Source organism: Pseudophryne corroboree, chromosome 4, assembly GCF_028390025.1.
Source record: "Pseudophryne corroboree isolate aPseCor3 chromosome 4, aPseCor3.hap2, whole genome shotgun sequence".
In the NCBI taxonomy this organism is placed as follows: Eukaryota; Metazoa; Chordata; class Amphibia; order Anura; family Myobatrachidae; genus Pseudophryne; species Pseudophryne corroboree.
In genome coordinates this window covers 504,223,385-504,235,878 of record NC_086447.1, presented here as the reverse complement: position 1 = coordinate 504,235,878, position 12,494 = coordinate 504,223,385, and the positions used below count along the sequence as shown (strand labels likewise).

General features: G+C 41.8%; 1 protein-coding gene across 1 annotated transcript in view; it reads left to right on the top strand.

Annotated features, from left to right (window-relative positions):
* The window catches only part of LOC134909859 (amine sulfotransferase-like), a 190,499-nt gene that overhangs the window by 137,295 nt on the left and 40,710 nt on the right, over window positions 1-12,494 (top strand). Inside the window, exon 4 of the mRNA XM_063917189.1 lies at window positions 7,143-7,237. Coding sequence (XP_063773259.1) covers window positions 7,143-7,237 — 95 coding nt within the window. The remainder of the gene's footprint in view (window positions 1-7,142; window positions 7,238-12,494) is intronic.

The window sequence follows — 12,494 nt, the reverse complement described above, 5'->3', positions numbered from 1 at the left end:
GTGCACAGTTCCTGACGTTCCCTAGTTCAAAGTCAGAACCCAATGTTACCATGTACTTTAATCATATGAATCGGTTTTTATTCCTATATCTTATAAAAAAGGTGCTAATTCATAATATTCATTAAGACCTGTAGGGGTTAATGTGTTTAGTTGGTATATCCAATACATCTCTCTTTTAGCTAATTTGTTGTCACGATCTCCTTCTCTATCGCCCAGAACCACATGTTCTATGGCTTTGAATCTCACATCATCTGGATTTGCATTATGATATTTGTTAAAATGTCTTGGTACTGAATGGTTGTCCATCCTGTTTTTTATAGCTCTGATGTGTTCCTGTATTCTCAGTCGTACGGGTCTCTTTGTTTTCCCTATATATTTAAAGCCACAGGAACATTCTAAAATATATACCACGTAAGTACTTGAGCAGTTCATCAAATCTTTGATTTTATAGGACTTAGACAAATCCATATTGCTGAATTGTTTGCCATCCTTATGTGTATATTTGCAAATACAGCAGTGATTACACTTATAGAAGCCAGTAGTTTTCATCCAGGAGTCTGTATTCTCCATGCGGATCGGTTTCAACATACTCGGAGCCAGTATTTCCTTTAAATTTCTCGCTTTTCTATAAATTATTCTTGGATGTAGAGGAAGTACAGGGTTCAACACTGCATCCGTCCATAAAATATTCCAATGTTTGTTTATGGCTTTCTTGATAATTCTTTCTCCACTATTATATGTAGTGATGAAGTTGAAATTTTGGTTTCCCAAGTCTTCCTTTTTCTTGTAAGTGAGCAGATCTTCACGTTTCACCTCACGAGTTTTTAGTTTTGCTGCTTCAATCACGGATGTTGGATAGCCCCTATCTTCAAATCTAGTAGCGTATGTTGTCATTTGTTGTTGGAATTCTTCCTCCTTCTTACAGTTTCTTTTAAGTCTGCAAAATTGGGAATAAGGAATATTTGTTTTCCATTTCTTCTGATGGCTACTTTTAAAGTGAAGGTAGCTATTCCTATCCACTTCCTTTATGTAGTTTCTTGAGAATACAGTACCTTCTTCTGCTATCAGTACCAAGTCCAAATATTAAATCTCCTTGCTATGTACTTTGAAGGTGAAAGACAAATTGAGGTCATTCGCTGCAATGTAATCCATAAACTCCAATAGGAGAGACTCCTCTCCCTTCCAGATTATTATAATATCGTCTATGTATCTACGATACAAGACAATATTCTCCTTAAACCTGTTGTTGTTATATACATAACTCATTTCCCAACACCCCATATGCAAATTCGCAAAGCTGGGCGCAAAAACTGTCCCCATTGCGGTCCCGCATATCTGGAGGTAAAAGTCACTCAAAAATTTAAAATAGTTATGTGTTAATATAAAAAGAATAAGATCACAGATAAAATTCTTATGTTCCTCACTTAATTCAGGATCCTGTAGTAAGAATTCTCTGCAGGAGGCTATGCCTTGATGATGTATTATGGGGCGGCCGGGTGGGTTCGTAAGACTTTTGTGGATTTTGGGGAGGCAGTAGCGGGAATAGACTCTGTGACTGCAAATGTTTCTGAATATGTGGAAATTTTTCTCAATAAATATGTGGTAAAACTTGAATCGTATGTGAAAGATACCACGGCAATCCTCCAATGTCTAGAAAATTTTGAGTGGCAGGATGATTATCTCTGGGTGACTATCGACGTCCAATCTCTTTACACCTCCATAATACATCATCAAGGCATAGCCTCCTGCAGAGAATTCTTACTACAGGATCCTGAATTAAGTGAGGAACATAAGAATTTTATCTGTGATCTTATTCTTTTTATATTAACACATAACTATTTTAAATTTTTGAGTGACTTTTACCTCCAGATATGCGGGACCGCAATGGGGACAGTTTTTGCGCCCAGCTTTGCGAATTTGCATATGGGGTGTTGGGAAATGAGTTATGTATATAACAACAACAGGTTTAAGGAGAATATTGTCTTGTATCGTAGATACATAGACGATATTATAATAATCTGGAAGGGAGAGGAGTCTCTCCTATTGGAGTTTATGGATTACATTGCAGCGAATGACCTCAATTTGTCTTTCACCTTCAAAGTACATAGCAAGGAGATTGAATATTTGGACCTGGTACTGATAGCAGAAGAAGGTACTGTATTCTCAAGGAACTACATAAAGGAAGTGGATAGGAATAGCTACCTTCACTTTAAAAGTAGCCATCAGAAGAAATGGAAAACAAATATTCCTTATTCCCAATTTTGCAGACTTAAAAGAAACTGTAAGAAGGAGGAAGAATTCCAACAACAAATGACAACATACGCTACTAGATTTGAAGATAGGGGCTATCCAACATCCGTGATTGAAGCAGCAAAACTAAAAACTCGTGAGGTGAAATGTGAAGATCTGCTCACTTACAAGAAAAAGGAAGACTTGGGAAACCAAAATTTCAACTTCATCACTACATATAATAGTGGAGAAAGAATTCTCAAGAAAGCCATAAACAAACATTGGAATATTTTACGGACGGATGCAGTGTTGAACCCTGTACTTCCTCTACATCCAAGAATAATTTATAGAAAAGCGAGAAATTTAAAGGAAATACTGGCTCCGAGTATGTTGAAACCGATCCGCATGGAGAATACAGACTCCTGGATGAAAACTACTGGCTTCTATAAGTGTAATCACTGCTGTATTTGCAAATATACACATAAGGATGGCAAACAATTCAGCAATATGGATTTGTCTAAGTCCTATAAAATCAAAGATTTGATGAACTGCTCAAGTACTTACGTGGTATATATTTTAGAATGTTCCTGTGGCTTTAAATATATAGGGAAAACAAAGAGACCCATACGACTGAGAATACAGGAACACATCAGAGCTATAAAAAACAGGATGGACAACCATTCAGTACCAAGACATTTTAACAAATATCATAATGCAAATCCAGATGATGTGAGATTCAAAGCCATAGAACATGTGGTTCTGGGCGATAGAGGAGGAGATCGTGACAACAAATTAGCTAAAAGAGAGATGTATTGGATATACCAACTAAACACATTAACCCCTACAGGTCTTAATGAATATTATGAATTAGCACCTTTTTTATAAGATATAGGAATAAAAACCGATTCATATGATTAAAGTACATGGTAACATTGGGTTCTGACTTTGAACTAGGGAACGTCAGGAACTGTGCACTGTGACACAAATATAGTACTGGCGTTTCTTGGTTTTTCGTTTATGGACATAACAATGTACATAGAAATGATATTTCTTTATTTATAATCCTCTCAGCATTTTATATCTTATTCTCTTATCCTCTTTCGTTTATATCTGCTCTCATTTTAATTTAAATAGTGGGACACTATATTTTATATTTTATATAATCCTGAACATATATTTAAATGGTCCTGGATCTTATCTACAGATTATAATATTTTATGCATGTATTTATACGTATAAGATTAATGTTTTTAATACCGTATGAAATTATCCAAGTCGGTATATCATGTTTTAGATTATGTTTTACGGGATTATTATGGTATAATATGTTTGTACATATGCATTGCCAGGCATTCCCCATATGTCATTATACCAACAGAAAACGGGTTGTCATGGTTACAGCCAATTATAATAATAGAAGCGCAGCATTATTCAAATGCAAAAAGTGGAGGATCACACAACACTAATTAAGTGTATATTAACTTTATTTATACCTCTAATATATAAGGTTGTCTCAAGGGCATAAATATCTCTGATCTAATAGATCACTAACACTGTGATTATCCAGTGTTTACATTCGAGTGACCATTCCCGGTCACGTGTTGCCCATTTACAAATAGGCTAATAGTACTTCCTATGTAGCGTGAAGCACCATGGGAAATGCAGTTCCCTGGCGCTCACACAGGAGGGACGATAACACTGTAAGGACACAGTGTTTACACTCGAGTGACCACTTCCGGTCACGCGCCGCTCCTCTACAAATCAGATAGTAGCACTTCCGGTGTGGCGCAAAGCACTATGGGAAATGTAGTTTCCCGGCGCGCACACAGGAGTAACTACAATATAGGGTCATTTGGGAGCATGCGCACGGGCCACTTCCGGTCGCGAGTGACCGGAAGTGAGTTCCAAAGGATCATTTAGGGTATAAAAGAGTATGGGAATGCAGGGAGATGCACTATAACCCCTGAGGAAGTCCCAAAAAAGCTGTTAAAGGGACGAAACGCGTTGGACCAGCTTCCACTACCTCTCCAACGACCTGTACAACAGATAAGCTTATTATTGATTTTTAAATTGTACGATTCCATTGTTTATGTATGTGTGTGATTAAAAATTGTGAAAAACTATATCACACTATTAGCTCCTTTTTTTCTTTTTGTTTTTTTCCATGAGAAAAAAACTTTCTTTATAGAGGTACTAGACTTTGTCAAGGATCACCTCATAGGAGCAGCATCCTTAAAAGGAGTGAGTTATTACCTTCCTTTTATTATTTTATTATTATTATTTTTTTATTCTTTTAGCCACTTGGGTGTGATTCTGATTATTCATATTAGAAATCACATAAAATATAGTGGTTTATAGAAACACTATAGGCACAGAGCACTTTATATAAAAAATATTTTATATATTGGCACAAATACGTCACAAGTCACTTTATAATAGTAAGAGCATTTTGCTGACACATCTTCCCTCTCTGCCTATGTAAATTGTGGTTTAACACCTCGCTGAGGGCGTTTATACATGGAGTAAGAGGACAAGGGAAGATGACCAATTAAAGATACCACTACAGGCACAACTTGATCATATTTCTGGTACGCATATATATTTTTTGGTTATACACAGATGGAAGTTTTCACACCAAAGCACTGAAGGCGCAGAGACTTTATTTCTATTGAACATTTGTATTTATGACTCAGCGAAATATGAGTCAATAAGAAAGTCTACACTGCAGCCCCTACACTTGGGAGTGCTGTTTGGAATTGACGTGAATGGTTATGCACAAATTTTGTTTTATGTATTTATTGTAAACGTTTAGGTATTAAGCGCTCATTATACACCCTTATTTTACATTATATATATATATATATATATATATATATATATAGAAATTGAAGTGCAGAAGAGCGCCTAATGGTGTTTAAAAATTATAAAATCAATTCACCATGTGAAAGTGCAAGGTGCAAATTCAAAAAGGATCGACTTAGCTTCCTTGGGAAACTGCTTCAGTCTGATGACACTTTTGAGACATGTAAAATAGAAATAAAAGCCAACATAGTGTGTACTGTTTAAATGATATACAATGCTCCACTCTTTAGGGACCTTGCTAGTCCCAATACAGATAAATGAACTGGATGAGCAATACCAGTTCCAATATGTAGGAGCTGGACACAATTGTAAAACATAAACAATATTTAATATAATAAATCCTGAAGCCAATGTAGGTAACACACGTACAAGATAAAAATGAATAAACAGCTTATCTGTCCACAAATTAGAATCACAAGGTGAGCAGCAGCCCAATCCTGTTAACACGTAAACAAATGTCCTGAAGCAAATGCAGGTAGCATACGTACAAAATAAATAGATTAAAATGGCTTATCTGTCCATTCAAAGAAGTCATGGGTGAGTTGTAAGTCCCGGTCCCGACGCTGTTTATTCATTTTTATCTTGTACGTGTGTTACCTACATTGGCTTCAGGATTTATTATATTAAATATTGTTTATGTTTTACAATTGTGTCTAGCTCTTACATATTGGAACTGGTATTGCTCATCCAGTTCATGTATCTGTATTGGGACTAGCAAGGTCCCTAAAGTGTGGAGCATTGTATATCATTTAAACAGTACACACTATGTTGGCTTTTATTTCTATTTTACATGTCTCAAAAGTGTCATCAGACTGAAGCAGTTTCCCAAGGAAGCTAAGTCGATCCTTTTTAAATTTGCACTTTGCACTTTTTCACATGGCGAATTGATTTTATAATTTTTAAACACCATTATGCGCTCTTCTGCACTTCATTTTCTATATTTTATCCATATACTTGGGCACGATCTGCCACCCATCAATCCATGGGGGGTATCAAAATATTTTCTATTTAACTACAAATATTTTTTTCACTTAAGCACATTCATTATACTTCATCTTGTGTGTCATTTAGGATTAGCCTTGGCGCTATTCTCTCTCTCTCTCCTCTCTCTCTCTCTCTCTCTATATATATATATATATATATATATATATATTATTAATTATTTATGTATTTTTTATTTCATTTTTTTTTATTATTTTGTAGTGGTGGTGGGGGGCGCAAAATTACTACCTTGCCCCGGGTGACGGAAATCCTAGTTTCGGCCCTGACATAACTGATTCAGCATATCTGTTAGTAGAAATTTACATACATGTTAAAAGTAACCAAAAATTCCATATAATTCAGACATGTTTGCAGATCTTTAAGAAGTGTTTAAAAAATCATCCATACAGTAGTTAGGAAGTACACAACCCCAGAGTTCCTTTGGCATCCCACACATCTGGTAAACTCGGACTCCATTACATCCCGTCCCTTGGCAGTGTGCCCTGGCGGGCTTTAACCACTTAACTGACAATTTTTACAAAAAAAATGCTCAGAAATTGACAGTTTTTTTTATGAGTGAATTAGGTGAAGAACATCAATTTAATCTTATCCAAAATGATTTTAGTAAAAAAAAAAAAATCTCAAACATCGGAACATCATTCGGGAAGATCGGTAACATTGGAACATGTCAACGTTACTTTTTACACCCAAGACAGTTGCCAGGTACACGGGGGGGCTGGGGGGGCTTTGGGGGGGTTGATTTACACTTTCCCAGCAGCTGCCATTGTCTGCAGCCGCTGGGTGGGGGGTCCTGCCGCGCTGACCGATCAGCAATGATCAGCAGCACGGCAATACTGAGGAGAGGGTGCAGAGAGGAAGAGGTACCTTCTGGTCCCTCTACGAGCAACAGTGGAGGGAAGTTTCTGATGCGACCATCTGATGCGACCATGCCAGGCAAATGGTTAAAATACTCGCCCTCTTACAGTGACATTTCTTTTGATATATTGTATGTGATAGCTTTATTGGAACTAGCAGCTTTCCAGTCACACTTTATTTGTCCTTTTTTGCAGTAACTGTTGGCTCGTGGTTTGATCATGCCAGGGACTGGTACACCCACAAGGAGGAATTTAACTGTCTCTTTTTATCATATGAGGACATGATTAAGGTAAGCATAGTGTCTAAGGGGGTCATTCCGAGTTGATCGTAGCTGTGCTAAATTTAGCACAGCTACGATCAGGAACACAGACATGCGGGGGGATGCCCAGCACAGGACTAGCCCGCCCCGCATGTCAGTCCCTGCCCCGTCACTGAAGTGCAAAAGCATCGCACAGCGGCGATGCTTTTGTACTTTAGGAGTAGCTCCCGGCCAGCGCATCTTTTGCTCGCTGCCCGGCTTGTAGCAGCTGCGTGTGACGTCATGCAGCTGCTGCGGCCCACCCCCCTCACGGTACAGCCACACCTGCGTTGGACGGACCGCACCCACAAAACGGTGGCCAAACGCCGCCATGCTTCCCCCTCCCGGCCAGCGACCGCCTCTGCCTGTCAATCAAGCAAAAGTGATCGCTAGGCAACGACAGCCATCGGCTGTTAGCCATGTGCCGGTGCACTGCAGCGCCGGCGCATGCACAGTTCTGACCTGATCGCTGCACTGCGATAAACTGCAGCAAGTGATCAGCTCAGAATGACCCCATTAGACCATTAATGGTTAATAATTGATGTCGTCATTCAGAGTGATTCTTCCAAAGTAATACATAGATCATTGTACTTGGCATAAGATGCTGCAAGATTTTAAATATAACACTTGTAACACAACCTCAGACTAATGTACATGTATCAGTTTCATAATTACCTGGGAAAGCATTATCTTAGCCATGTTGTCTATAGGCATTTGATAGTGATGTTAGTGGCATATTTAAGTAGATGATGATGTTAGTGGTGATGATGACCTTTTTTCAAAAGCAAATACAGAGGGTTCACCACAAGATATAAACCATCCATAAGCCTCAAAAATACAAAGGCCAGATTAAACGTTGCCAATAAACAATAAAAATCTAAAAAAGTCAGCCCAGTTCTAGAACCGCATTCTTTGTCAGATGAAACTAAGATCAACCTTAGTACCAGAATGATGGAAAGAAAAAAGTATGAAGCAGCCTTGGAATGGCTCATGATCCAAAGCATACCATATCACCTATAAAACACGGTAGAGGAGTGAAATGGCATGGGCATGCATGGCTTCCAATGGCACTGGGTCACTAGTGTTTATTGATTATGTGACAGAAGTGTATAGAGAAGAGTTTCTCAAAAACAGCCCTCAAGGCACCCCAACAGTACAGGTTTTAGGTATAGCCATGGCTCAACACAGATGGTTAAATCAAATTGACTGAGATACTAATTAAGTCACCTGTGGCCAAGCATGGATAAACTTTAAACCTAGACTGTTGGGGTGCCTTGAGGACTGCATTTGAGAACCTCTAGTGTAGAGATATACTGCCAGCTTTGACACAGTCAAATTCTGCAAAGTTGATTGGACGGCGCTTCACAGTACAGAGAGACCAGTGGCGTCATAAGGGTGTGCGGGGGGTGTGGACCACACCCAGGTGTCACCAAAATACCGTCTCCTCCACAGTAACATGAGCCAGGTGCTGCAGGGTGACATCAGGGACGTGCAGTCAGAGGAGGCAGGGGAGGTAGTGCCTCCCATCATTAATGATTAAAATAATAGAAGGAAGATACTCATGACACATATTTTGTGTCATAAGTATCTTCGTTATATTATTATATTGTTTGTAAGACATGAAAGTATGTTCAGAGGTACTGATAACAGTGCCTCCCATTGTGAATGGGAATGAGGATAAAGTGGGGGCGTGGCCAAGCAGTGGGCTATAAAAGCCCATTGAAAATCGACGAGAAAGCGGCACTATTATAAGTGCCTTATCGATAGGGCTAGATGTGATTGGACAGCGGGTCCAGGGCTGGATCCGCTGATCCAATCACCCATACGCTGATGCATGAGTGCTCACCTCCCTCTCCATCATCCGAGTCGGCCGCTTCCTGGTCACCCACAGTCCCACACCTGCCGCATTTTTCCCCGCTGTGTCTCTGTGTTCGCACCGGGCAATGCTGACAAGAGCCGCTGGCAGACCTGCTCCCTCCGCCGGCAAGAGGAGCAGCTGGAGGCCGGAAGCTACAGCTTCATCCGAGGTTCATGTTCTCTCTCCTTCCAAAAACCTAAATCCATACATTTCTATCCTGAGTGCATAGGGAGGAAACTCTTTTACAAAGCAACTTGTGCGCCCTCTCTCCTCTACAGGTACACCTATTGGATTCTACTGGACAAGTGGACGTGATCGGCGTGGGATGTAAGTAAGTAATCTCTCTCAGTTTTTACAGGTACCCCTATTGGACTCTACTGGACAAGTGGACGTGATCGGCGTGGGATGTACAGATGGGTCCACGGTTATCTTGACTAGTTTTCTGCGCCTAGGTACAACATGACTTATTGACATGAACCCTTCATCTTTTGTTCTCAGATGCAATACAATACAATACAGCAGGGGATTAAGTCTTTACAGCAGGGGATTAAGTCCGACTGGCCAGTCTCAATTAATCCTATTAAAGGTCAGGATAAACGTGGACCCATCTGTAGGTAAGTATGTGTGAGTGCGTGTGTTTTAATAAATTTTTACTGCCAAGGTGTGTGTGTTGTGTTTTTATTTGGGTATTCTTTTTAATTGTAGAACTACAGGTACCAGCGGGCCCATTTTTTCCCTGCATTCTGGTACTTGTGGATCTCCAAGAACCAGCAAGCGGGGGAAGGCTTGCTGGGCCTTGTAATTCCACAACAACAACAACAAAAATCTTTTTTTTAACACACTTATGGCTATCAGCCCGGCACCCACCACCCAGGGGTGCTGGGGACAGACTTGGGCTTCACCCCTGGCCCTTGGGTGTCTGGAGGGAAGGGGGGGGAGACCTTGATTAAAGGGGTCCCTACTCCTCCAGGGAACCCTGGCCAGGGGTGACTAGTTGGGGGGGTAATGACACGGCCGCAGGGACCAATATAAAAGTGTCCCCCGGCTGTGGCATTATCTCCCAGGCTAGTGGAGCCCGGTGATGGTTTTGAAAATACGGGGGACCCCTACATCTTTTGTCCCCAGTATTTTTGGAATCAGGACCAAACTAAGAGCCAGGTGCTGGTTGTCTAAATACAGGAAACCCCTGTACAATTTTTCCCCCGGTATTTAAACAACCAGGACCAGCTCAAAGAGCCCGAGGCTGGTTATACTTAGGAGGGGGGACCCCACACATTTCTTTTTTTAACTTTTTACCCATTCACACCCTTTTCCACAGATAAGCATGCACAGATCTCACTGATCCGTGCCTGACTATCACAACACGCCAGCAAAAAGCTAGTCTATTTGAAAGCTCAATTTATTTAGGAATTCCATACTTTCCCGGCAGTGTTTGGTTAATGTCGGCAGTGATTGAGAAAACAAATTCTTAGTCTGCAGTGTATCTCAATACAAATAGCCCCAACACTGCCAAGATTTGTGTTTAGTAAATTCCCGAGATCACACTTAGAAAAAAAAAAGCCAACTCGAATGAAATTGGCACCTTAGTAAATATACCCCAGTCAGTCCAGTCTGGCCAGAGGGGGAGAGGGGCCACGATTCCCCGCTTCTCCCCTCTTCTCTCACTCTCTCTCTCCCAACCCCAGGTTCCTGTTCAGGCTGCTCTTGTCACCGGCAATCCCCGCAGTTCTAGGTCCAGGTCCATGTAAGTAAATACCAATATAATTGTCATTCACGGTCTGTTCCCATCACCCTTTACTTCTCTCTTTAACATTCTCACCCGCTGCTACTGCTGTTACCCTTACCCTAGCATCACCCTCTCCCTGTCACCCACTACAGCCACCCTTTCCCCGGCGTCACCCACTGCTGTCACCCTCTCCCTGGCGTCACCCACTGCTGTCACCCCCTCAGTGGCGTCACCCTCTCCCTGGCGTCACCCACTGCTGTCACCCCCTCAGTGGCGTCACCCACTCCCTGGCGTCACCCACTGCTGTCACCCCCTCACTGGCGTCACCCTCTCCCTGGCATAACCCACTGCTGTCATCCTCTCTCTGGTGTCACCCTCCCCATCACCCTCTCCCTACTGTCACCCCCTCCCTGGCATCACCCTCCCAGTCACCCTCTCCCTGGCGTCACCCTCTCCCTGGCATAACCCACTGCTGTCACCCTCTCTCTGGTGTCACCCTCCCCATCACCCTCTCCCTACTGTCACCCCCTCCCTGGCATCACCCTCCCCGTCACCCTCTCCCTGGCATCACCCACTGCTGCTACCCTCTCCCTGGCATCACCCACTGCTGGCACCCTCTCCCTGGCATCATCTTCCCCGTCACCTTCTCCCTGGCATCACCCACTGCTGTCACCCTCTCCATGGCGACCCTCTCCCTGGCGTCACGCTCTTCCTGGTATCAGGCTTTTCCTGTCACCCTCTCCCTGGCGTCACTCACTCACTGTTACCCACTGCTGTCACCCTCTCTCTGGCGTCACCCTCTCCCTGTCACCCACTGATGGCTATTTTGTTGTCCAGGACTTCCATTAACTTAATAGCGCTGCATCCACATGCTATTAAGTTAATGGGAGCCCTGGACAACAAATTTGCATTCATGTCCTCCTCCCACTCCCTTACCAGTCCCAAACACTATTTTTTTTTTCTATAAAAATGTACAATATATCACAAGTATAATCAGCAGGCAGGCAGGCAGCGGGCATTCGCCGCAGTGGTGGTAGGGGTCATCGGCAGGATTCTGCGGACATTATGGCTGCAATGCCTCACCAGCCACTGACCTCACCGCACACCACTGGTTGAAATGCGTTCGCTCACCACAAGGTTACTAAAGGTAATAGTTTGTGACAGGGATAGCAAATGAGGCAAAAGTTGTAGACCCTTAAAAACCTGTGTCGACCTTTTACCCTGTCGACCTTTTGACTGTCAAAAATAGGAGATCGACCTAATGACTTTCAATCTGTCTCAAGATCATGTTACATACATCTAAGAAACATATCCAAAATACGACCATATCTTACACAAGACACTGCTAAAACTCTAATCCATGCTCTCATTATCTCTGCATTGATTAATGTAATAGTGTCCTGACTGGTTTTCCCAAACATAGGCTCTCAACACTACAGTCCATTTTGAATGCAGCTGCAAGGCTAATCTTCCTCGCTAGATGTTTATCGTCTGCAGATCCGGTCTGTCAGTCCCTCCATTGGTTACCAGTATTCTACAGTATTAAATATAAAATACTTTTACTGACATACAAGGCTATTAACCAAACTGCACCAACATACATCTCTTCACTCATCTCAAAATATCTCCCTACCCGACCTCTCCGCTCTGCACAAGATCTGTGT